The sequence below is a fragment of the Silurus meridionalis genome, chromosome 13 (genome assembly GCF_014805685.1).
Source record: "Silurus meridionalis isolate SWU-2019-XX chromosome 13, ASM1480568v1, whole genome shotgun sequence".
In the NCBI taxonomy this organism is placed as follows: domain Eukaryota; kingdom Metazoa; phylum Chordata; class Actinopteri; order Siluriformes; family Siluridae; genus Silurus; species Silurus meridionalis.
Window position 1 is genome coordinate 16930232 of NC_060896.1, and position 23342 is coordinate 16953573.

The window sequence follows — 23342 nt, forward strand, 5'->3', positions numbered from 1 at the left end:
GTGTGTGTGTGTGTGTGTGTGTGTGTCTGTGTGTCTGTGTGTGGTAATTTTTACCTTCATTGTCTTAACTTCATCAAGACTAATTCAGGCTTCCATTAAACGTTGTGTTTATTGCTCAGTTAAATGTTCTTCCTGGTTCTTTTGCTTTTCAAGAGCACCCAGAAATATCAGCACAGTGGTACATCTACTTACTGTGCCACCAAGCTGCAAGGGAGAGGCTGTGCACCTAAGGTGGTTCCAGGAGGCTGCATCTGAGCCTAATGGTTATGAGTCCTGCTGGGGACTGGATAACATACTGCTGGTCAACATGGCCCACAAACCCACCATATTAGAGGATAACCTTGATCCTCCTGATACTGCTAACTGGATCTTTTTCCCTGGAGCAACTATAAAGGTTACATAAAAATACCCATTTAAAGGCTTTATGGATATTGAGCAGATATTTTACATCTCTTGAAAATAGTTTATGCCTAATTTTATTTATTAAAGTATGCCAAACTGAGGAAAGTGCATAGTCCAGGAGCATCTTCTGAAATAAAATTAGCTAATTTAAAATATTTTACGTTTAGTACATTTTACTGTTTTTTTTCTAATCACCAGCATGCCTGCCAGTCAGATGGAAGTTCCATGTATTTCCATGGTGGAAAGGGAGTGATGCAAAGCTATACTTCCACCCGGGACATTGATCTCCACCAAGAGGAAGAACACCACTACTGGGAGGAGGACTTTGAGAGCCCACCTAAGGGGTGAGTGTTGCCACGATTCACATCATGCATACAGTATCACAGGTATTCCCCCACACAGTATGGAAACCTTTTAGCAGCATAATGACTAGTTTACAGATCATACACATACTGAAATGCATAGTATGACATGCAGTGAAATGTCTTTGCAGTAATGACTAATCACTGACATAAAATTGAAATAAAAGTATAGTACAAATTAAATACAAAATTAAGAATTACTTCATTTTAAATAAATATAAAACAAGGAACGATCTTTCTATCTACAGTATTTGCAAATTTTGCAAAATTTACAATGTCCACTGTTCACTCTCTACTCTCCACTGTCTTTCTAAAGGTCAGGAATTCCTGCTGACATCCAGGAAAATATTGTTCCCATAGTACCAGTTCTAAAAATGTTTACCATCCACTATGCAGGTTTTCTTATCCTTTTCCAGAGATATTGCTCATAACAACAGTGTTGTCATTAAATGTAAATATGTTGGTAGATTTGGAAGTGTCTACAGAATCATAAGTGTTCAATGAATACAGCAGGAGGCTCAGTACAAAAGGGTTTTGCTGGCATCATCTGAGGCATGATTGGGATGGTATGTAAACTAAAATAGGTCAGGGTGTCAGGTAGTAAAGAAAAAGTCTTTGGCAAGTTGTTTAAAACACTCCATCACAACTTACCATAGGTCAGGGCTAGGTCACTAAAGAAGGCAGAAAATTCTCCTGAAAGCAATTCCTCACATCGTGCTCAGACATGGTGCTCTGACATGCATGCAGCTATTACCAATTAAAAAACCAAACACATAAAAAAACAATAAGGCAAGAAGCAAACAAAACAATTATTCAATGAAGAAAAATATAAAAATTGGAAGTCTCATAAATCCATAATTTATTTCATATTTATTTATTTATTTTTATTTTTGGGGGGGAAACCATACACGTGCATTATTACATACCAAAATTTGAAATATTGCTTAGAGAGACATCGATAAAATCCAGGTATGGAGACCAAACTCGATGAAAAGCTTCAGTAGACATAAGTAACACAAGTGAGGAATTCTAAGGAATCATTTCCTAATAATCTTGTGCCATCCTCTCAAAGATGGGTTTTTTCACTGATCCACATTAACAATAAATTGTTTTCTGGCAGTAAAGGCTAGAATATAGACTGCTATTAACTTTGTTCTACAAGTTTCTGACTGGAAGACTCACAATAGATAAGGGTCCATCTGTAGCTCAAGTCCATACAGCTATAAATCTTAGCTGACAGGCCAATTGGTATTTTTTTTTTTTACATTTGTCAAATCCAAGCCCCATGAAAGCTGCAATTTAAACCATTTTAGTCTAGGCTTTCGCTTATTCCATATAAATGAACTAAGCCATCAGGTCAATTCCTTTATTCTTTTATTCGGCAATGAGATGGGAATCATCTGTAGCATTATATTCATCTTAACTGCAGCAATCCTCCCAAGCCAGAAAAGAGGAACCCCCCGCTCAAGCCAATCAAAGACCGTCTGAAAAAAATAAAGCTTTTGATTCATATAATCCTCTGCACTGAAATATCGCATTTAGTAAAGAAACACAAATATGAAATAAAAAAGAAAATAATAACTCAATTACAGCAGGTTGTACATGTTCCTTCTGAGTAATCATTTCTGAGACCGCAGCAGGTGTGCCAAGAACCTTGGTGGTATTCCAAATCGGTATTTACAGCTGGGTACAACATTGCATAACGAGCTCTGATCTCCTGCAAGCGATGTTTAACTGAATCAAATTCCTGCACTTATGAAGCACTGGAGGTGAAATCTTGATTGGAAGATACCTTACTATTCTCAAACCGTGGACTTCCATCCACAGACAACTTTCTACTTACCACTGTTTATCTCCAAAGTTATGCATGTGTACCACCATGATACCTGGTTTAGGAGCTAGAGAGTGGTGTGCCCTTTCAATCATGATATTCAATTAAATTAAATTAATTTTTATTTGTATAGCACTTTTAACAATGACATTGTTTCAAAGCAGCTTTACACAGATAATTTGGTGATAAAAATCAATAAGATGTTCTTTATAAGTGTAAGTTTGTCCCTGATGATCAAGCCGGTTGCAACTGTGGCAAGGAAAAACTCCCAGAGATGGCATAAGGGAGAAACCTTGAGAGGAACCAGACTCAAGAGGGAGCCCATCCTCATCTGGGTTGCATCGAATGTCCATTTATTGCAGATATACGATGTTGCGGGGTACAGTGAGCAAACTGTAGCCCTGAGTCAGTGTAGCAGACTGTTGACATTAACTACAGTCCAAATCTATCCTCAAAGCTCCCGTTTTTACTTCAGAATTTCATAGAACCCCCCCAAGGCATAATAAGCCTCCTTTAGACTAGAAGTGAAGAAACGGGATCCATTTTTTGAGTAATGGCATCGTGTTCAAGCCCTCTGCCCCTTCTGAAGCAGAAAATGTGAATATTTTTGCGCCGTTCTCTGTTCTCTAAATCTCCTTTGTGATCAGTAAGTGATGTAACTTTGCAGGCCCGTGTTCTAACCCTTGAAACTTTCAGCTAACTCTTCTGCTGGGACGATTCTTTGTTTGTCGAGTTTTGCAGTTCTCCAGTTGTTGAGAGTGAATATGTACCACCTCAGCTAGAGGGTCGAATTTGGCATCTATTGTTTTCGAAACAGTCTCCCTCAAATGTTGAAATGCCATAGCTGGATCCATCTTAAAATCGGCACTAGCTTTACCCTCGCAATGTTCTGTTAGTTCATCCAACACGATCGGGAAAGAATCCTTCCTCTCAGTTTTTTTTTTTAGCATGAAAAATATCAAAATATTTAGCTGATTGGTGTCGGAGCTAGTGAAAACCACTGCTACTCCCTGTCTGCCTTCTTGCGCCACTAGAAATTTACCCTATTTTAGAAAAACATTAAAACGATGGGACAGGCCATGTTTACCACTGTGTAACATCCACTCTTCTTTTAAAAACTGACTATATATCTGAGACCTGAGGATACCACTTGCTGGAGTTTATGGCAGTGGAATGTTGTTCCATTCGTGTGTAATACAGGGTTCTACCTGCTCAACAGTCCTTGGTCTTCTTTTTCATATTTTTCATTTCATGATTTGCAAAATTTGGTTTGACTGGACTGCAGACAGTCTAATCCAGCAACTGGACTCTTCTACTATTAAGTTATGCTTTTGTGATATATGCAGTATGTGATTTTGCATTATCTTGCTGAAATATGCATTTGGATAATTTTCGAGTATGGCTTCTTTAGCTTGCATTTTTGGATGACTGTAAACTGTATTAATAAACAATGATTTCTGAGGTTGTTCCTGAGCCTAAAAATTATTTTTCATCTCAGAATAATGGCTTTTTTATGCAGTGTTGCCTGAGGGCCCAAAGATAATAGCCATCCAATATTGATTTTCACCCTTGACCCTTATGCACAGAGATTCCTCCTGATTCTCTTAATCTTTTCATAATATAATGTACTACAGATTTTAAAATATTCAGGCTTCACAATTTTATGTTGAGGAACATTATTATGAAATTGTTCAACAATTTTTGGACACAATTTTTCACAGATGGGTAAATATCTACCCATATTTATTTCGGACTCTGCCATTGTTGACACTCTGCCTCTATAAGTTGCATGATCCTTAATTCAATTGAATAAATTTTTATTTGTATTGTGTTCAACAATGGACCTTGTCCTAAACCAGCTTAAACAGAGGTAATGCAGATATTTGTTATGCTGGAAACGGAGGCAGAATCCGGAGTAACGGCAAACAAACTTTATTGAACACAAAGGCAGAGCCAACACAAATACCTGCATTCGCAGGGATAATCTAGGATACGAAGTCCGGGGAAAAGGCAGATAGAGTCCCAAACGCGCCTGGGGAGAGGCGCGGCCCACGCGAAGAGTGAAAGTCCGAGACGAACGGCACGTAGCGGGGATGAGCACAAGCGAACACACGCCAACACGAAACACACGAGATCACACGTGAATGGCATGAACGTGCAGTAACAGACGGGGAGTGTGGGTGAGTGAGCGGTTTATATTAGAGCTGGTAGTGAGTGAATAACAAGCTCCTGCTGTGCGTGATTCGGGCTGAGAGCTTGGGAGCACGAGGAGGCAATGACAGCCACCGAAGGGGGCGTGGCAGGTGGATTCCTGACACCACCCCCCCCAAAGGGGCAGCACCGGACCCCCCAACCCACTCAACGCCTGGCGGGCCAGGGCACTCGGAGGAGGGCCCCTTCAATCTTCCAGGGCCGAAGGGGACCCGGCCGGAACTGCCACGGAGCCAGGAACAGCCAGGAAGGGCCTGAGGCGAAGAGACTGCCCCTGCGGAGAGCCGGAACAGGACAACGACCCCAGCGGGGTCCCGGAAGGGAGCACAGCCCAACTTGGAGACCAGGAGCAGGGCGAAGTCCTCGGCGCCGACCGGAGGCGGAGAGACGGCCCTCCTGGAGACCAGGAGCGGAATGACGCCCCCAGTAAGGACCTGAGGTGGGACGACGTGCCCAGCGGAGACAGGAAGTGGAAAGACGCCCACCATGGAGGCCCGGAACTGAGAGACGGCCCTGGCGACGACCCGAGGCTGGGCGGAGTCCTCGGCGGAGACCCGGAAGGGGGTGACGCCCATGGCGGGGACCTGGAGCGGAGCGAAGCCCTTAACGGAGACCTGGAGCGGAGCGACGCCCTCGGTGGAGACAGGAGGTGGAGAGACGACCCCCCTGGAGACCTGGAGCGGAGCGACGCCCTCGGCGGAGACAGGAGGCGGAGAGACGACCCCCCTGGAGACCTGGAGCAGAGCGACGCCCTCGGCGGAGGCCGGATGCGGGGCAACGTCCACCACGGAGACCTGGAGCGGGTTGACGCCACCCTGAGATGCCTGGAACAGAGCCGCTTCCACCTCGGAGACCCGGACTGGCACGACGACCCTGGTGATGACCGGAGGCTGAGCGATGACCACCCCGGCGGCCTGGAACGGATCGACGTTACCCAGGAAGGTCTGGAACGGAGCCTCATCACCCACGGGGACCTGGAGTGGAGAGACAACCCTGGTGACTACCGGAGGCAGGGCAGAGCACTCAATGGGGCTTACCAGCTGGAAGACCCTCTGGATGGAGACCGGAGATGGAGTGATGCCCCTGACTGAGCACCGAGGCCGAGTGATGACCTCGGCAGCCTCACCCTCCAGGGAGCCCAGGAGCGACCTGTCATCGTCCAGGGAGCTTGGAGGCAGGATGTCGCTGTGAGAGGAGCTCGGGAGCGAGACGTCGCCATGAGAGGAGCTCGGGGACGTGACTTCGTCTCCTGAGTGCTCGTGGGGCGAGCCGTCACCTTTTGCGAGACTGTGGGGCGAGCCGTCGCCTTCGGATGAGACCAGGGGCAGCGGTTCGACATCCCTTTCGCAGTCCCGGAGCTGAGGTGAGTGCTCTGGGGACCCCTTGGGCGAGGAGGAGGTCTGTGACGTAGCTTCGCCTTCTGAGTGCTGGTGGGGCGAGCCGTCCCCTCTTGGGAGACTGTGGGGCGAGCCATCGCCTTCGGATGAAGCCGGGGGCAGCGGTTCAACGTCCCTTTCGCGGTCTAGGAGCTGAGTTGAGAGCTCTAGGGGTCCCTTGGGTAAAGCGGAGCTCTGAGAGGTGGCGTCGCCTTCAGGGAGACTGTGGGGCAAGCCATGGCCTTCGTTGGAGCCCGGGGGCAACGGGACGACTTTCCTTTCGCAGTCTCGGGGGTGAGTTGAGTGCTCCGGGATCGCCCTGGGTTAAGAGGTGTTCTTGGGGACACGCTGGCACGGAACCGGGCTCTCCTTGGGACGCTGGAGCAGAGTGGAACTTTTACGAAAGTCCTGGGATGGAACCGAGCTCCCCTCGGGAATCAGGAGCGAAGCCGAGCCCTCCTTAGGGACCTGGAGCGAGGAGGAGCTCCTCTGGAGGCCTAGGAGCGGAGAGGAAGCCGCCTGGAAGCCTAGGAATAGAGAGGAAGCCGCCTGGGGACCCTGGAGCGGAGCGGAGCACGCCTGGAGACCCTGGAGCGGAGAGGAGCTCGCCTGGAGACCCTGGGACAAAGCCGAGCTCTCGGGGACTCTCTGGAGCGGAACGGAGCTCTCTTCGGGGACTCTCTGCAGCGGAACGGAGCTCTCTTCTGGGACTCTCTGGAGTGTAACCGAGCTCTCGGGGACTCTCTGGAGCGGAACCGAGCTCTCGGGGACTCTCTGGAGCGGAACCGAGCTCTCGGGGACTCTCTGGGACAGAGAGGAGCTCACGGGGTCGCCCTGGGACAGAGAGGAGCTCACGGGGTCGCTCTGGGACAGAGAGGAGCTCACGGGGTCGCTCTGGGACAGAGGGAGCCGAGCATTCACGGAGGTCCTGGGATGGAGCTGAGCACTCACGGAGGTCCTGGGGCCAAACGGAGCTCTCCTCGGGACACGGGAACGGAGAGGAGCTCTCGGGGCCGCTCTGGAACGGAGAGGAGCTCTCTGTGGACACCTGGAACGACGCTGAGCTCTCATGGAGGACCTGGAACGGAGCCAGGCCTTTCTGGAGGTCTTGGAGCAGGGCGGAGATCTCCAGGAGGTCCTGAGGCGGAGCAGACCCATCCTGGAGGATCTGGTGCAGAGTGGAGAGCCCCTGGAGGACCTGGGGCGGAGCAGAGCCATCCTGAAGGGCCTGGAGCAGGGTGGAGATCTCCGGGAGGTCCTGGGGCGGAGCGGAGCTCTCAGAAGCGGGGCAGAGGTAATCGAGATCCGCCGTGAGTATCCCGAGTTCCCTGGTTAGAAGCTGAATGAACCTGGCGCATGAGCTGAACTCGCCTCCAGTCGTGCTCCACAACTCACTGGCAAGAGAGAGAGGTTCTCCAGACAGCAGAGAAATGTGGAGCGCGATTTTTGCTCTTTCCGTTGGGTAGCTGGACGAATTCAACTCCATGTACCGATTCACGCTCCGTAAAAATTCCCCCATTCAGCTCTGTCGCCGGAGAAGCGAGCCGGGAAATCCATGACGTCAACACGGGGGCGTGGTGCTGCCAAACACGAGCCGCGCGAAACCGCAGCGGATTTCCGGGTTTTCCCGGGGGCGGGTCGCTTCATCGCGGCAGTACGAATCCTGCCTCCGAAATTCGGATCGCGCCGGGACCACTGTGGTAATCCGATCATGTCCTTTCTTTCTCTTTTTCTTTTTTTTCTTTTTTTTTTTTTTTTGCGCCCCCCTTTTCAGTCCTTGTAGTCCTATTCAGGGGTCCGTTATTCTGTCATGCTGGAAACGGAGGCGGAAGCCGGAGTAACGGCAAACAAACTTTATTGAACACAAAGGCAGGGCCAACACAAATACCTGCGTTCGCAGAGATAATCTAGGATACGGAGTCCGGGGAAAAGGCTGATAGAGTCCCAAACGCGCTTGGGGAGAGGCGCGGCCCACGCGAAGAGTGAAAGTCCGAGACAAACGGCACGTAGCGGGGATGAGCACAAGCGAACACACGCCAACACGAAACACACGGGATCACACGTGGACGGCATGAACGTGCAATAACGGACAGGGAGTGTGGGTGAGTGAGCGGTTTATATTAGAGCTGGGAGTGAGTGAATAACAAGCTCCAGCTGTGCGTGATTTGGGCTGAGAGCTTGGGAGCACGAGGAGGCAATGACAGCCACCGAAGGGGGCATGGCAGGTGGATTCCTAACATATTAAGCTGTATGAAACAGTGTCTAATATATATTATATTGTTTATTCCTAATGAGCAAGCCAGTGGTGAGTGTGGCAGGAAAAACGCCTTAAGGTGGCATAAAGAAGAAACTTTGAGAGAAACTAGGCTCAAAAGGGAAACCTATCCCCATCTGGCTATGTCATATTCCTATGTTGCTGCTGTTTTGTATTCCCACATATTTTTATCAACTGAAATCAATATATTAATGGGTGAGGGGAGAAAGCATAAGCAAAAAAATTCCTGAAAGCAACCTGTTGTCTGGACCTCCACTGATTTTGCAATAACCACCCCACCCCACCTCAGTTTTTTTTTTTTTTTGGCTGTGATGAACTACTGTAACTCTTAATACCTACATTAGAAGCTAGTCATATGCTACAAATATTTTTTTGTTGGACCCATACTCTCACTACATCTCTACTTGTTATCATTTTCTATTCCATTTTAATCCTCTTACATATATAATGTATTCTTCTCTGTGTTTCAAGTGTACATCAGGCTTGATACATTATTTGCAGTCACTTAGAGTTACCTATAGATTTTTTCATCTGTTAGTTAGTTAGTCATGAAATACACAGGCAGATGAAGGATCAGAAAAATCCAGTCTTTATTATACTAAGCATTATGATCCAAATCAATAAGTGTAACCTAGGTTACTAACACCTGTGATAAAATAGAAAAATATTAACAATTAAAGAAGAAATAACTATTCCTTAAAATACACAACATTATTTGATTTAAATTTTAAAGAAATTAAATATAGTTAGTTGCATCACCACGATTGCTGAGTGGAGATGAACAGTCTCATCTCAGCAATTTAAATGCCTGCCGGACTACATGCCAATTTGCAGTCGTGTAGTTAAACTGCACTGTCCTTGGTTCAGTGAGGATTATTTACAATCTGTATCATTCTTTCTTGGTTGGGTCCCCCTCCCTTTCTCTATTCTGTTTTGTTCCTTCAATACTGGCTAAGGAGTTTTGAAGAGAGCCTTTTATCGAATTTGGACAACTTTTCATAGACCATTGTTTTTTTTTTAGTTTAAGTTACCTCTGTGTGGATAGCAGCGCTTAAGCGCTGTCTGGGGTGCTGCGTGGTTTTCGGGTGGTCTGGCCAGTTTTAGTTGCCATTACTTTGGTTTAGCTGGATCAATCCATCCTGAAAATTAGCTGGTGGTCCCCTGTCTTTACTTTCATTTAGTCCCCAAGTACTTTATTTTGTAACTTTGTAATAAAAAATAAAACATTTTTTGTTTAGTCCTGTGTTTCTTGCCTTTGACTGTGTGGCCCCTTACAATTTTGAAATGTGAAATACAAGGCTTGGTAAGTCTGGGAAACAAGCCATATATGTCAGCCCGCTTGAGCACTTCAGGTATTACCGCCTCAACCACAGAGGAAACGCCCACTCCCAACCAGCTGCACGGATTTGGTGTATGATTTTCTGGCACTTATAAGGACGCCTGAATCCTCCAGTCAGTGCCAGATTGTCTTTAGGCTTGCCCTGAGCACTCTCCAGCGTATTCTGTTTTGTTTGTTTGTTCTTTTGTTTGTTTCGTTGTCTCTGACCTGAACATTCTGTCCTTCGGTTTCCGGCTCGCGCTGAACGCGCTCCGGTTTCCGGTTCGGCTCGGCTCTGCTCTGCTCTGCTCGCGCTGAACACGCTCCGGTTTCCGGTTCGGCTCGGCTCTGCTCTGCTCTGCTCTGCTCTGCTCGCGCTGGGCGTGTTCCGGTTTCCGGCTCGGCTCTGCTCTGCTCGCGCTGAACGCGCTCTGGTTTCCGGCTCGCGCTGAACGCGCTCTGGTTTCCGCTCGGAATCCTCACCCTTCGCGCACATCGGCTCTCTGAATCGGCTCTCTGAATCGGCTCTCTGAATCGGCTCCGAATCGGCTCCGGAATCGACTCCTGAATCGACTCCTGAATCGGCTTCCCGATTCAGCTCTGCACAGCCTTTCTCCCTGCTCCTTTTGCATCTGCCTTGGATCCTATAACCCTAACTTTCTGACAGAACAATCTGGCCAACATGGATCCCGTGGATGTACCTGCCTCTAGCGCCGCTTTAACGGCCTTGGCTCGCCAACAAGCGGCGCAGGAGCAACAAATCCAGAACCTCTCTACTGGCGTGCAGGAAATCATGGGATTTTTGCGCTGCGTTTTGGCGACCGGCTCACCACAGGTGCTTTGCCGCCATCATCATCTGCTGCTCCGGCCCGGCAGGCCCCTGCTCCTCCTATCGCCCCTTCAGCCATGCGTGAGCCTCAGCTCGCGCAGCCAGCCCGGTTTTCGGGCGACCCTTACTCCTGCCGCTCATTTATTATGCAGTGCGACCTGATTTTTAGCATGCAACCCTCTCAATTCGGTACAGAGCGCCCAAGGTGGCTCACGCCATTTCCTCCTGTCAGGCCGAGCCCTAAGGTGGGCCACTGCGGAGTGGGAAAGCCGATCACCCAACCGCGGATCGCTCACCGGCTTTTCTGCGGAACTCCGGAAGGTCTTCGCACGCCCACGCCACGCCAAGATGCCGCCCGCTCCTGGTCTCGGCCGCACAGGGCAACGCCTGTTGCGGAGTACGCGGCTGAGTTCGGACCCAGGCCACTGACAGCGGATGGTCAGCGCTTTATGACACTTTCCTCCAGGGCCTCTCCTCTGCTGTTATGACGAACTTGCCGCCGTGATCCACCCCGGGATCTGGATTCGCTGATCTCCTGGCTACACGCATCGATCGGGCGATAAGGGAACGCCGCCGAGCGTGGTTACCCAACTCAGAGCCTAGGTCCTCACAGTCCTTTAACTGCGAGCGGTTCCCTCCTCGTGTTTCGGGTTCTGGCACCGTTCTTTCTCTCCGCCACAGGCCATGGAGATAGGACGCCACCACCTGACCCCGCTGAGAAGGAAAACGCCGGTCTCTGGGTCTTTGCCTCTACTGCGGAGGTAAAGGGCACATGGCCGCATCCTGCCCAGTAAAAGGCAAGGCTCGTCGGTAATGGAGGGAGCACCCACGAGCCGCGCTTCCCCCTCTCCCTCCAAACCCACTATCTTGGTCCACCTCCAGGTTGGCCCCGATGGCACGGAGTTGGCTGCCTCGTCGACTCCGGGGCTGATGCCGAGTTCATCGACCTCAAGCTTGCCCAGCAGCTGCTGGTTCCCATGGAGCCCCTGCCTGAAGCTCTGCTGATCAGAGCCCTGACGGCAGCCTTTTGGGCCGGGCCACGCACCGCACTAGGCCTCTGCTCATGTCAGTGGGGGAACAACATCGGGAGTGGCTTTCCTTCCTGGTCATCTCCTCTCCCCAAGCCCCCATTATGCTCGGGTTCCCTTGGCTTCGGAAACACAACCCACGTGTTGATTGGATGACAGGCGTATTCTTGATTGGGGTGTGCATTGCTTCGCCACTGTCTTGCTCTTCCTCCACCCAAGCCACTGCCGGCTGTCACTCCCGAGCACTCCGATATGGCGCCGGTTCCTGAGGTCTATCATGGCCTTGCGCGCGTGTTCAGTAAGGCCTTGGCTACCTCCCTGCCTCCCCACCGGCACTTCGACTGTGCCATCGACCTGCATCCCGGAGCCAGTCCCCCTAGGGGGCGCCTGTATCAGTTATCGGCCCGGAGAGGACTAGCATGAACCAGTATATCCAGGAGTCTCTGGCAGCAGGGATCATCCGACCATCCTCCTCCCCGGCTGGTGCGGGTTTCTTCTTTGTCGAAAAGAAGGATAAGTCCCTACGCCCATGTATTGACTACCGGGTCTTAATGCGATCACTATCCGGAACCGCTACCCCTTGCCGCTTATGGCCTCGGCGTTCGAACTCCTGCATGGTGCCACGATCTTCACTAAGCTGGATCTACGCAACGCATACCACCTGGTGCGTATGAGGGATGAATGGAAGACCGCCTTCAATACCCCAGCTGGTCATTACGAGTACCTCGTCATGCCGTTCGGCCTAACCAACGCTCCGGCCGTCTTTCAGGCTCTGGTCAACGAGGTCCTCCGTGACATGCTTAATACGTTTGTGTTTGTCTACCTGGATGATATCCTGATCTTCTCCCGTTCCATGGACGAACACATCCGCAGGTGCGTCAGGTCTTGGAGAGACTTCTCAAGAACGGGCTTTATGTTAAACCTGAGAAATGTGAGTTCCACACCTCACAAACCTCGTTCCTGGGATACCTGCTTTCCGCCGGTAATATCCGGATGGACCCTGCCAGGGTCCAGGCTATCCGGGACTGGCCGACCCCCACCTCCCGCCGCCATTTACAAAGGTTCTTGGCTTCGCCAATTTTTATCGCCGCTTCGTAAGGGCTATAGTTCGTGGCGGCGCCTCCACCTCCTGACGCCTTCCTCCGCTGCTCTTCTGGGGCCCTGAGGCTGAGGAGGCTTTTCTGGAGCTTAGCGGCGATTCACGGAGGCGCCCATCCTCATCTTTCCTGACCCGCTCGGCAGTTCGTGGTTGAAGTTGACGCCTCCGGTGTGGGGGTGGGGGCAGTGCTCTCCCAGGTCTGCCCTGAGGATAACCGCCTGCATCCTTGCGCTTTTTTCCAGGCGCCTTAGCTCCTCTGAACGTAACTACCCGGTGGGTGAGAGGGAGCTCCTGGCTGTCAAACTGGCCTTGGAGGAATGGCGCCATTGGTTGGAGGGTGCGGAGGTCCCCTTTCTGGTCTGGACGGATCATCGCAACCTTGAGTACCTCCAATCGGCTAAACGACTCAACCCCCGACAGGCTAGATGGGGCCTTTTCTTTGGCCGCTTCCGGTTCTCTCTTCGCATCGGCCTGGGAGCCGGAATGTCAAGCCTGATGCGCCTCTAGGGTTCATGCCCTGGAGGAGGAGGAGCCATGCCCAGAGACCATCCTTGCCAAGTCTGTGTCGGTCCACACCCTTAGTCTCGCTTTGGAGGAGCGGGTCAAGAATGCCCAAGACAGGGGCCCTGTCCCTGAGGGTTGCCCTACTGGTCTCCTGTTCGTCCCGAGGGTCTCCGCCTGGAGTTCTTCAGTGGTGTCACAACTCCCTGTTCTTCTGTCACCCCGGTCAGCCTCGCACCTTGTCTCTGGTCAAGGCACGCCTGGTGGCCTTCTGTAGTAAAGGACACCGGGACTTTGTCGCGCCTGCCCCGACTGTGCCCAACACAAGAACCCTCGTGGCGCCCCATGGTCTTCTTCGCCCCTTCCTATCCCGAACGCCCGTGGTCGCACATCGCCATGGACTTCGTTACTGGGCTGCCCATTTCCAGTGGCAACACGGTTGTCATGACGGTCATTGATCGATTTTCTAAGATGGGCCACTTCATCGCTCTGCCCAAGCTGCCGTCTGCCAAGGAAACCGCCAAGCTGGCCCTCCAGCACATATTCCGCCTCCATGGTTTCCCCAGAGATATCGCCTCGGACCGCGGACCCCAATTCTCGGCGCAGTTTTGGAGGGAGTTCTGCCGCCTCCTGGGCATCTCGACCAGCCTCTCATCTGGGTTTCACCCCAGACGAACGGACAGACCGAGAGGCTCAACCAGGATCTTGAGACCGGTCTCCGCCTCCTTTGCAGTCGGGAACCCTCCTCCTGGTCGGACAAACTTTTATGGATTGAGTATGCCCATAACACTCTTCCCACTGCTGCCACAGGACTTGCGCCTTCCAGGTGGTCCACGGTTTTCTGCCGCCGGTTTTCTCCAACCAGGAACCCCAGTCCGCCGTTCCTTCTGCCGGCCTTTTCTTTCGTTGCTGCCGTCGAGGCTGGAGGACGGCCCGAGCAGCCCTGCTCAAGAATGGCATAAGGCTTTGCCAGGGGCCAACCGTGGCGGTGCCTAGCCCCCGCTACCGTGCCGGGCAACGTGTGTGGCTCTCTACTGGGACCTTCCCTTAAGGCCACCTGTCGGAAGCTCGCCCGCGCTTTATCGGCCCCTTCCCCATTTCCAAGGTTATTAATCCGTGGCCCTCCGGCTCAGGCTCCCCAGGCGCTCGGGTCCACCCTACGTTTCATGTGTCTAGGGTTCGACCCGTTCAGGCCTGCTCCTGGTGCCCTCCGCCAGGCCCCTCCGCCCGCCGGGTCATTGCTGGGGTCCTGCCTACACCGTCGCCGCCTGCTCCGCTCCCGTCGTCGTGGCCGGGGCCTTCAGTACCTTGTGGATTGGGAGGGCTATGGTCCTGAGGAGCGCTCCTGGGTCCCCTCCCGCTTTATCCTGGACCCTGACCTGATTGCTGGCTTTCATCGGGCCCACCCGGGGCAGCCTGTTGGGGCGTCCGGGGCCGCCCTGGGCGGGGGGGTACTGTCAGCCCGCTTGAGCACTTCAGGTATTACCGCCTCAACCACAGAGGAAACGCCCACTCCCAACCAGCTGCACGGATTTGGTGTATGATTTTCTGGCACTTATAAGGACGCCTGAATCCTCCAGTCAGTGCCAGATTGTCTTTAGGCTTGCCCTGAGCACTCTCCAGCGTATTCTGTTTTGTTTGTTTGTTCTTTTGTTTGTTTCGTTGTCTCTGACCTGAACATTCTGTCCTTCGGTTTCCGGCTCGCGCTGAACGCGCTCCGGTTTCCGGTTCGGCTCGGCTCTGCTCTGCTCTGCTCTGCTCGCGCTGAACGCGCTTCGGTTCCCGGCTCGGCTCGGCTCGGCTCTGCTCTGCTCTGCTCGCGCTGGACGTGTTCCGGTTTCCGGCTCGGCTCTGCTCTGCTCTGCTCGCGCTGAACGCGCTCTGGTTTCCGGCTCGCGCTGAACGCGCTCTGGTTTCCGGCTCGGAATCCTCACCCCTTCGCGCACATCGGCTCTCTGAATCGGCTCTCTGAATCGGCTCTCTGAATCGGCTCCCGGAATCGGCTCCCGGAATCGACTCCCTGAATCGACTCCCTGAATCAGCTTCCCGATTCAGCTCTGCACAGCCTTTCTCCCCTGCTCCTTTTGCATCTGCCTTGGATCCTATAACCCTAACTTTCTGACAATATATAGCATTTCTTCACAATGATTTACTGAAATGATATATATTTCTGTGTGTGTGTGTGTATGTGTGTGTGTGTGTGTGTGTGTGTGTGTATGTGCTATAAATAATTGAGCACAACTGTGCTCAATCAGTAGCTTGGAGATTCAGAGACATTAAGAAAAATAGTAAGAATGTGTGGTCTGGGAGTTGAAGTTTCATGGCGGTCATACATGAAGCCACAGTGGTTGCTGGGAACTCAAAGTCTGGGAACTGGCTGAGATCTGAAATTAATCAAAAATCTATTTGCTGTGAACATAGATATTGTTCAAAAAAAATAAGTTGTAGATGATTAAGTACTGTAGAAAAAAAATTACTTAATTTTTTTTTCCTTCATATATAAATAAATGTAATCTGTCCTATAGCAATCCAGAAATGGGTTGAAAGCCACATGTCTCATGAGTTTATATTTTAAATTGAATGAAGATATCATAAAAAATGAGATTCCTACAAACATTTATCTGATACTATGTCTGTTTCACCCCTCCCCACCCAAATTTTAGGACTCACAGCTGAAATGCTCTACCTAACTTTAAATATTAACAGTTCCTGATAAGAATGTGCTACATACACAATTTAAATATCTTTGAAAAGAAGACACTTTGAGCTTTACTGTCCATCATTAAAATTATTTATTATAAAATATATAAAATATATTAAGTTATAGATGATGAAGTGCCATAGATATACATTTCCTGCATTGAACATTATTTTTATTTCATATATAAATACATGAAATTAGTCCTAGAGCAATCCAGAAAAGTAATGGGTTGAAAGCCACATGTCTCATGAGTTTATATTTCAATTTTTATGAAGATTGTCATAACAAATGAGAGCCCTACAAACATTTATCTGAGACTGTCTGAGCCTTTTCTCCCTCCCTCTGTTTGAGAGACACCTGCTAAACTCAGGTGATCCTTCATACTCTATTCATACAGTCTGCATATTAATCAACGGCTGACCATTAAAGGCTTTTGTTATACATGTTTGGGGCTATTGATTTGGCATTTATATTGATGGCCAGGTAGCCAGACAAGCTATTGTTCTACAGTCATTGCCATTCGTATTGATGTCTGTCCATTCCAATCTCAACAATACACACACACACACACACACACACACACACACACACAAACTTACTTTTCAAGCATTTCTCTTATAAAAACAAACAGGCAATAGAACCAATACAATCGTATAAAGCTATACAGGGAGATTTATTGTAACTTACAGATATAGAGCTTCTTGTCTCTGTTGTTACTCCGCCCCCAAAAATATTTTCCACATCGCTGCTTTTTTTGCAAATCTCAGATAAAACAATTTATTTGATTGTCCATTTTTTCCTTGTTTTTTATTTTTTTTTTTGTAAACAAAGTCCAGTTAGCACGAGCTATAAACAGCTGTTTATGTTGACCTGAGAGCCGCATCACTTCCTGGTTCGTCACTGCTTCTTCGCTGATTCAGCCAGTAATAGTTTGTAAAGAGTAATAAAACCAAGCCTCACACACGTGGAGAATAAAATCCTCCCATATATCGTTAGAATCCTGCACTTATTGGCTACAATGTCCATCAGTCATTTTGTTTCCATAATGCTATTGGCTGGGAAATAAAAAGTTTGAAATGAAAGGCGGCGCATAAAAAAACATGCCGACACCTGCAGAGAGAGTAGAGACTCCACCCAAGATTTATACACTTTTACTTTTTTATTATCATTTGATAACACTTTTACTTTTTTGTGGTCTCAACCGTTTTGTAACACTTTATTCTACCAGCCATATTTGTTTTTTGTCACCAAGATGTCGTTTTTTATGTGAAAGTTATTCGGAAATATATAAACACAAACACCAGCCGAAGTTCTGTGACGTAAACAAAGGAATAAACATCTAAATTACAACACTATTGTTTGTTTGGAGCAGAAATGCTTTATGGCATGTTGTTCACTGAACCCTTATCTTTCCTAATAAACCGGGATTAGCAGTAGTGGATGTGTTTGTGACTCGTTATTACAATATTAATGTAAGTAGTGCGTTTTTTTTTATGAATGTTGTTGTTGTGTACTGCTCACACAAATTCAGCAAATACATTCGTTATACGTTTTCCATTGAAAAACAGTGATCTGAAATCGCTGCTTGAGACTTAGAGCTTTAGAATGATGTATAGTTAGTCATGGTTACGCTTCTCCCTATTTATTTAATCTATTTCTAAACATTAACACCTGAGAACAATTGGCTATTAGTTGCGCTTACGCGACCCAGAAGCCTAGGAAGTTGAAGAAAACTTTCAAATTAAACTAGTATTTCATTTTTATTACTAGCATTTATTATAGTGTAGTATAGTATTAGATTTTTCTGTCTCTCATGAGTTTGTAATGTTAAGTTGGAAACGGGCTGTGTAGAATCCATATGCGGTTTTATTTGAAACAGAATAACCAAATTCAAAACATCAGCCAAAACACAGGGTTGAAGGCAACATGTATGAAAGTCCAATACATGACAGAGAGTAAAGAAGCTTTTATTGTCATTTCAACCATATATAGCTTACCCGGTACACAGTAAAATGAGAAAAGTTTCTCCAGTACCCTGGTCCTGCATAAAAACAATGTAGCGCTATAATCACAAAACCTGCGATATAAGCTATGGACTAAAGTGGGGACTAGACTGACTAGACCGACCTATCACCTGCTGTCGCCCTGTGTACTTTATCTGCTTGCAGCTACAGACAGCAAGTCACAGATATTAGTGACTATTTGGGGCTATTGCGGCTACTGTCGGCTGCTGCGCTGCTACAATCTAGAGATTCCGCCTTCAGAGCAGGAGACAAGTCAGCCTTAGGAACAGATAGGGTCAAACTGTCCCACGCCATCAGAGAGGCAAAGCGCACACAGAGGCGTAGAAGTTGTTGGGAGCATCTGGGAAGGAGGCGTCACGGTCACAAGTGGGTGAAGTTGTCTTAGTCTTAGTCTGTAGTTCGTGATGGCCTGTCCTGGAAATGACCATGGATTCTCTTGATGAAGAGATGAAGAATAGACCAGACAACGTTATTGACAGAGTGCTCAGGGAATGTACAGAACAGCTAAGGATGTCTTCACTGACATCTTTAACCGCTCCCTGAGCAGCGCCATTGTTCCTACATGCCTCAAGGCAAAGAAGTCTACAGTCTCCTGCCTCAATGACTATCATCCCATTGCACTTACACCCAACATGATTAAGTGCTTTAAGAGACTCGTCATGAGGCACATCAAAACCCAGCTACCACCGTCACTGAACTGATGCAGTTTGCATTTCATCCAAACCGTTCCATGGACGACACCATCTCCGCGACCCTCCATCTGACTCTTACCCACCTGGACAATAAGGACACATATGTTCGAATGCTTATCCCTCAGCACCTGTTTGAGAAGCTGAGCCTTCTGGGTCTGAACATCTCCCTTTTCAACTGGATCTTGGACTTCCTGACTGGGAGACCTCAGTCAGGAACAGCAACACCACCACACTGAACACTGGGGCCCCTCGGGGGTTCTGTGCTCAGACCACTGCTGTTCACTCTGATGACTCACATCTGTGTCACAATGCACAGCTTGAACCACATCATCAAGTTTGCTGATGACACAACCTTTGTGGGTCTCATCAGCAAGAACGACGAGTCAGCATACAAAGAGGAGGAGCAACATCTGGCGAAAAACCTCACTTGGTCACTTAATACCAACTCCATCACCAAATAAGCCCAGAAGTGTCTCTACTTTCTGAGAAGGCTCTGAAAAGGCTAAGGAAGCCCCACCACCCCACCCAACCTGACTACATTTACATTTGCGGCATTTAGCAGACGCCCTTATCCAGAGTGACGTACAAAAGTGCTTTGAGTATCTAGCAATGAATAAATCTACACTGGTACGCAAGATTACAAACTTAATATACACTAGCGATCAAAATTAGAGAACAATTTATAAACAATTGAACAATTTTGAAATAATGTCATCTTCACTGCTCAACAGTTGAAGGAGTTTTTGTCCTGTCTATACCATGCTACCAGAACACCTTTTCCACAATTTTTTTTTGCAGAAAACACACTGATCAAAATTAGAGAACACTTTCAGATACCTCCCAGTTATTGGTGTTAATCTGGTACCTGGTGCTAATTTCCTTGATTATCTGTAAACCCCTATTTAACTGGCAGCCTAACTTCCAGTTTCACTGACTCTGCAAGATGGTGGGCCGTTCTAAAATGACTGAAAGCCTCCGGCAGCAGGTTGTCCAGATGAAGGTCAAATGGATGACCCTATCAGCCATAGCAAGACAAGTTGGTCATTCCAAATCTGTGATTTCAAGAATATTGAATCTTTACAACATCACAAACTTATTCAAGTCCGCCTAGAAGGCTGGTCGTGCACGGAAGACAAATACAAGAGAGGACAGGATACTGCAGAGGATCTCAATGGCAATCATTTTCACACTGCAGCTGGAATTGCTCACCAGTTCAATGCTGAACAGGGTAAGGATCTGTCTCATCATACAGTGTTTCAACATTTAAGAGCATTTAGACTGAAAGCCCACTCTGCAGTGACCAAACCTCTCATTAGCAAAAAGAATCAAAAGGCTAGACTAAGCATGTTGTGTGGACAGAGGAGAACTGGTCCAAAGTTCACTTTAGTGATGAAAGCAAGTTTAATTTATTTGGGTCAGATGGGAAACATTATGTTCGGCGACAAACTGGAGAAAGACTGAACCCAAAGTGTGTAAAGAAGTGGAGGAGGAAGTGTCATGGTTTGGGGCATGTTTTCTGCAGCTGGAGTTGGGCCTCTTATACAACTACATGGCAGAGTGAATGCAAATGTTTATCAGAACCTTCTTCAACAACATATGGTTTCTTCCCTGCGTTTATCACCAAATCAGCCTGCAGTGTTCATGCAGGACAACGCTCCATGTCACACAGCAAAATGGGTAAAGCAGTTCCTTGAAACTGAAAACATTGAAATAATGACATGGCCTGCCCAGAGTCCTGATCTCAACCCAATAGAGAACCTCTGGAAAATCCTTGGTGACAAAGTTATGGCCAAGAAACCCACTACAGTCACCGAACTGTGGAGGAGACGGGAAGAAGAGTGGACCAAAATCACACCAGAGCAGTGTGAGAGACTAGTGCTGTCCTGTGGCCACAGATGTGCTGAAGACATTCAGAGCAGAGGCCTGTACACTTTCTACTAATTGCTGACTGTTGTAACCTTCAGAAATTTTTGTTGTAATCTTTTTCCATGCTACAGTCATTGTTGGTCTCTAATTTTGATCAGTGTGTTTTCTGCAAAATTATTTTTTTAAATGCCTTAGTTAATTTGTGGAAAAGGTGTTCTGGTAGCATTGTATAGACAGGACAAAAACTCCTTCAACTGTTGAGCAGTGAAGATGACATTATTTCAGAATTGTTTAATTGTTTATAAATTGTTCTCTAATTTTGATCGCCAGTGTAAATATAACTCTTGAATTCTACAAAGCACACTTGGAAAGTGCTAATTTTAGTGTTTCAGAAAGAGTTAAGTCCTCAATCGTTGCTTGAAGATAGTCAGGGACTCCACTGTACGGACATCTAGGGGAAGTTCAATACACCACCTCGGTGCCAAAACAGAGAAGAGCCTTGAAGTATACTTACCTCTCATTCTGAGAGAAGGTGGTACCAGTCGAGCAATGCTGGAGGATCTCAGACAGCATGGTGTAGTGTGAAATGTGATGAGGTCTCTGAAGTAAGATGGTGCTGGTACATTTTTGGCCTTGTAGGCAAGCATCAGTGTTTTGAATCTGATACATGCAGCTACTGGAAGCCAGTGAAGGGAGCATACATGTCGATAATGAAATTAATACAGAAAGGATTTTCTTTCTTGCCTTGATAGTTTTGACATACAGCAATATATTAACTTTTCAACTCATCTGAAAGGCCACACACCTGATCTTGTTTGTTGTTCTGGTATTACTTCAAAACAGTCTCACAGGTTCTTACCCAACAATTTCTGACAATTTTCTGGTTTACTTTAAAACTTGCCTAATGCTATTAAAGTTCAATCAATGCCAAACCATCTAATTCCAGGATATATAGAAAACTGACATTGACATTTACAGACTTATTTATTGTAGTAAGAATTAACAAATGAAACAGACCTGCATTTCATAGGCACATGCGTATTGAGTAATAACGGCAGCGCTTCATTGTAGTAAGATACCCTGGACTGGTATCTTACTACAATGAAGCGCTGCCGTTATTACTCAATACGCATGTGCCTATGAAATGCAGGTCTGTTTCATTTGTTAATTCTGCTCACTGTTATACATTGGTCATTGTCTAGAACGTTTGCTTTAAAATTACACTTCTTGTCCATAAACAAATGTGTGCTTAGCATATAAACAATTACAGAACCAACATTTTCATTGGAGAATGACCGGTCTTTGCTCTCCTAAAATCAACAACCATCTCTTCAGTTTTGTCAACATTTAGAGAAATATTGTTGCCTCTACAACAAGCATTTAGCTGTTGCTCGTCCTCTCTGTATGCTTACTCATCATTCTTGCTGATAAGACCCACCACAGTTGTGCTACACCAGGGTGCTACATCACACAAAATAAAGTTACATAACAGAACACAGAGCTAAGGACTAAAGTAAGTGTTTTTGCCACAGAAAGTGCATCGTGTGCAACTTAGTGCAAATTGTGCAGACAGACATCACAAGACAGCGTGGGACAAATACACAAAACACTAAATACAAAATAGACCAGTAAACCTATTGTATACTAGGATTATACAGTAATGTGCAAAGACAAAACAAGAGTGTATTTGTATACAAACACAATGTAGTGCATAAACAGCAGTCGCAGCAATCGGGAGATGTACAAACAGCATGTAAACAGAATAATATGATGAAAAATAAATATATGGGGCATTGGAATGGATTGAGATGAGTAATGAGTGTGTATTGAGTTCAGATTGTATAGTTCTGTAACACACAGTTCAGTGAGTATTTGTGTGTATGTGTGTGTGTGTGTGTGTGTGTTTGTGTGTGTGTACAGTTCAGTTCTGTGTGTTGAGGAGCCCGATGGCTTGCGGGGAAAAACTGTCACAAATCAAATAAAATTTTATTTGTCACATACATACAGGGTACGACATGCATAAAAGAATATATAAAAATATATGAGAGAAAAAGATGTATATACAAAATATTCTTATGGTAGTAAGCAGTAAAACAGTAACAACAGTAAACAATTTAAGGTGTTTTTTGATTGTCCATAAAGTTTCCATGTGCGGTATAAAATATAAACTGCACTGTGCTGTGCGAGTCCAGTGTTTAAAGTGTCATAGCGCAAAAAGTGAGATATGTGCAGAGAAAAAGTGTGATGATGGAGAGAGTGGGCCAGTTTTTAGATCCTGGGTGTTTCCTGGTTTAAACTCTGAATGGCCTGCGGGAAGAAGCTCCTCCTCATTCTCTCTGTGTTTGCTTTCAGGGAGCGGAAGCGTTTCCCTGAACACAACAAAGAAAAGAGTCCATTTTTGGGATGGCTGAGGTCCTTCATGATCTTCCTAGCTCTGGTCCGGCACTGTGTGCTGTAGATGTCCTGCAGGTTATGGAGCTCGGTGTGGATGGTACGTTCAGCTGAACGCACCAGCCTCTGGAGGGCTCGTCTGTCCTGCATGGTGCTGTTCTCGAACCAGGAAGTGATGCTACCCATCAGAATGCTCTCAATGGTGCAAGTGTAGAAAGTCTTTAGCACCTGAGAGAGTAGTTTGAAGTCCCTTAAGCGTCTCAGATGGTACAGACGCTGCCAGGCCTTCTTCACCGGAAACTGTACACTCTCTCCACTGGGGTTCTGTTGATGTTTAGCAGTTGGTATGACCGCTCCTGCTTCGTGATGGAGTCCACGATCGACTCCTTAGTTTTGCTGACATTCAGGAGAAGGTTGTTTTCCTAGCACCATCCCT

The 23342-nt window shown here is 47.5% G+C and overlaps 1 protein-coding gene across 8 annotated transcripts in view; it reads left to right on the forward strand.

Annotated features, from left to right (window-relative positions):
- Positions 1-23342, forward strand: part of reln (reelin) — a 515746-nt gene that overhangs the window by 198025 nt on the left and 294379 nt on the right. For all 8 annotated transcript variants that reach the window (XM_046864386.1, XM_046864387.1, XM_046864388.1 and 5 more), the window contains 2 exons: positions 154-394; positions 601-746. In XM_046864386.1, the coding sequence (XP_046720342.1) occupies positions 154-394; positions 601-746 (387 nt within the window). The remainder of the gene's footprint in view (positions 1-153; positions 395-600; positions 747-23342) is intronic.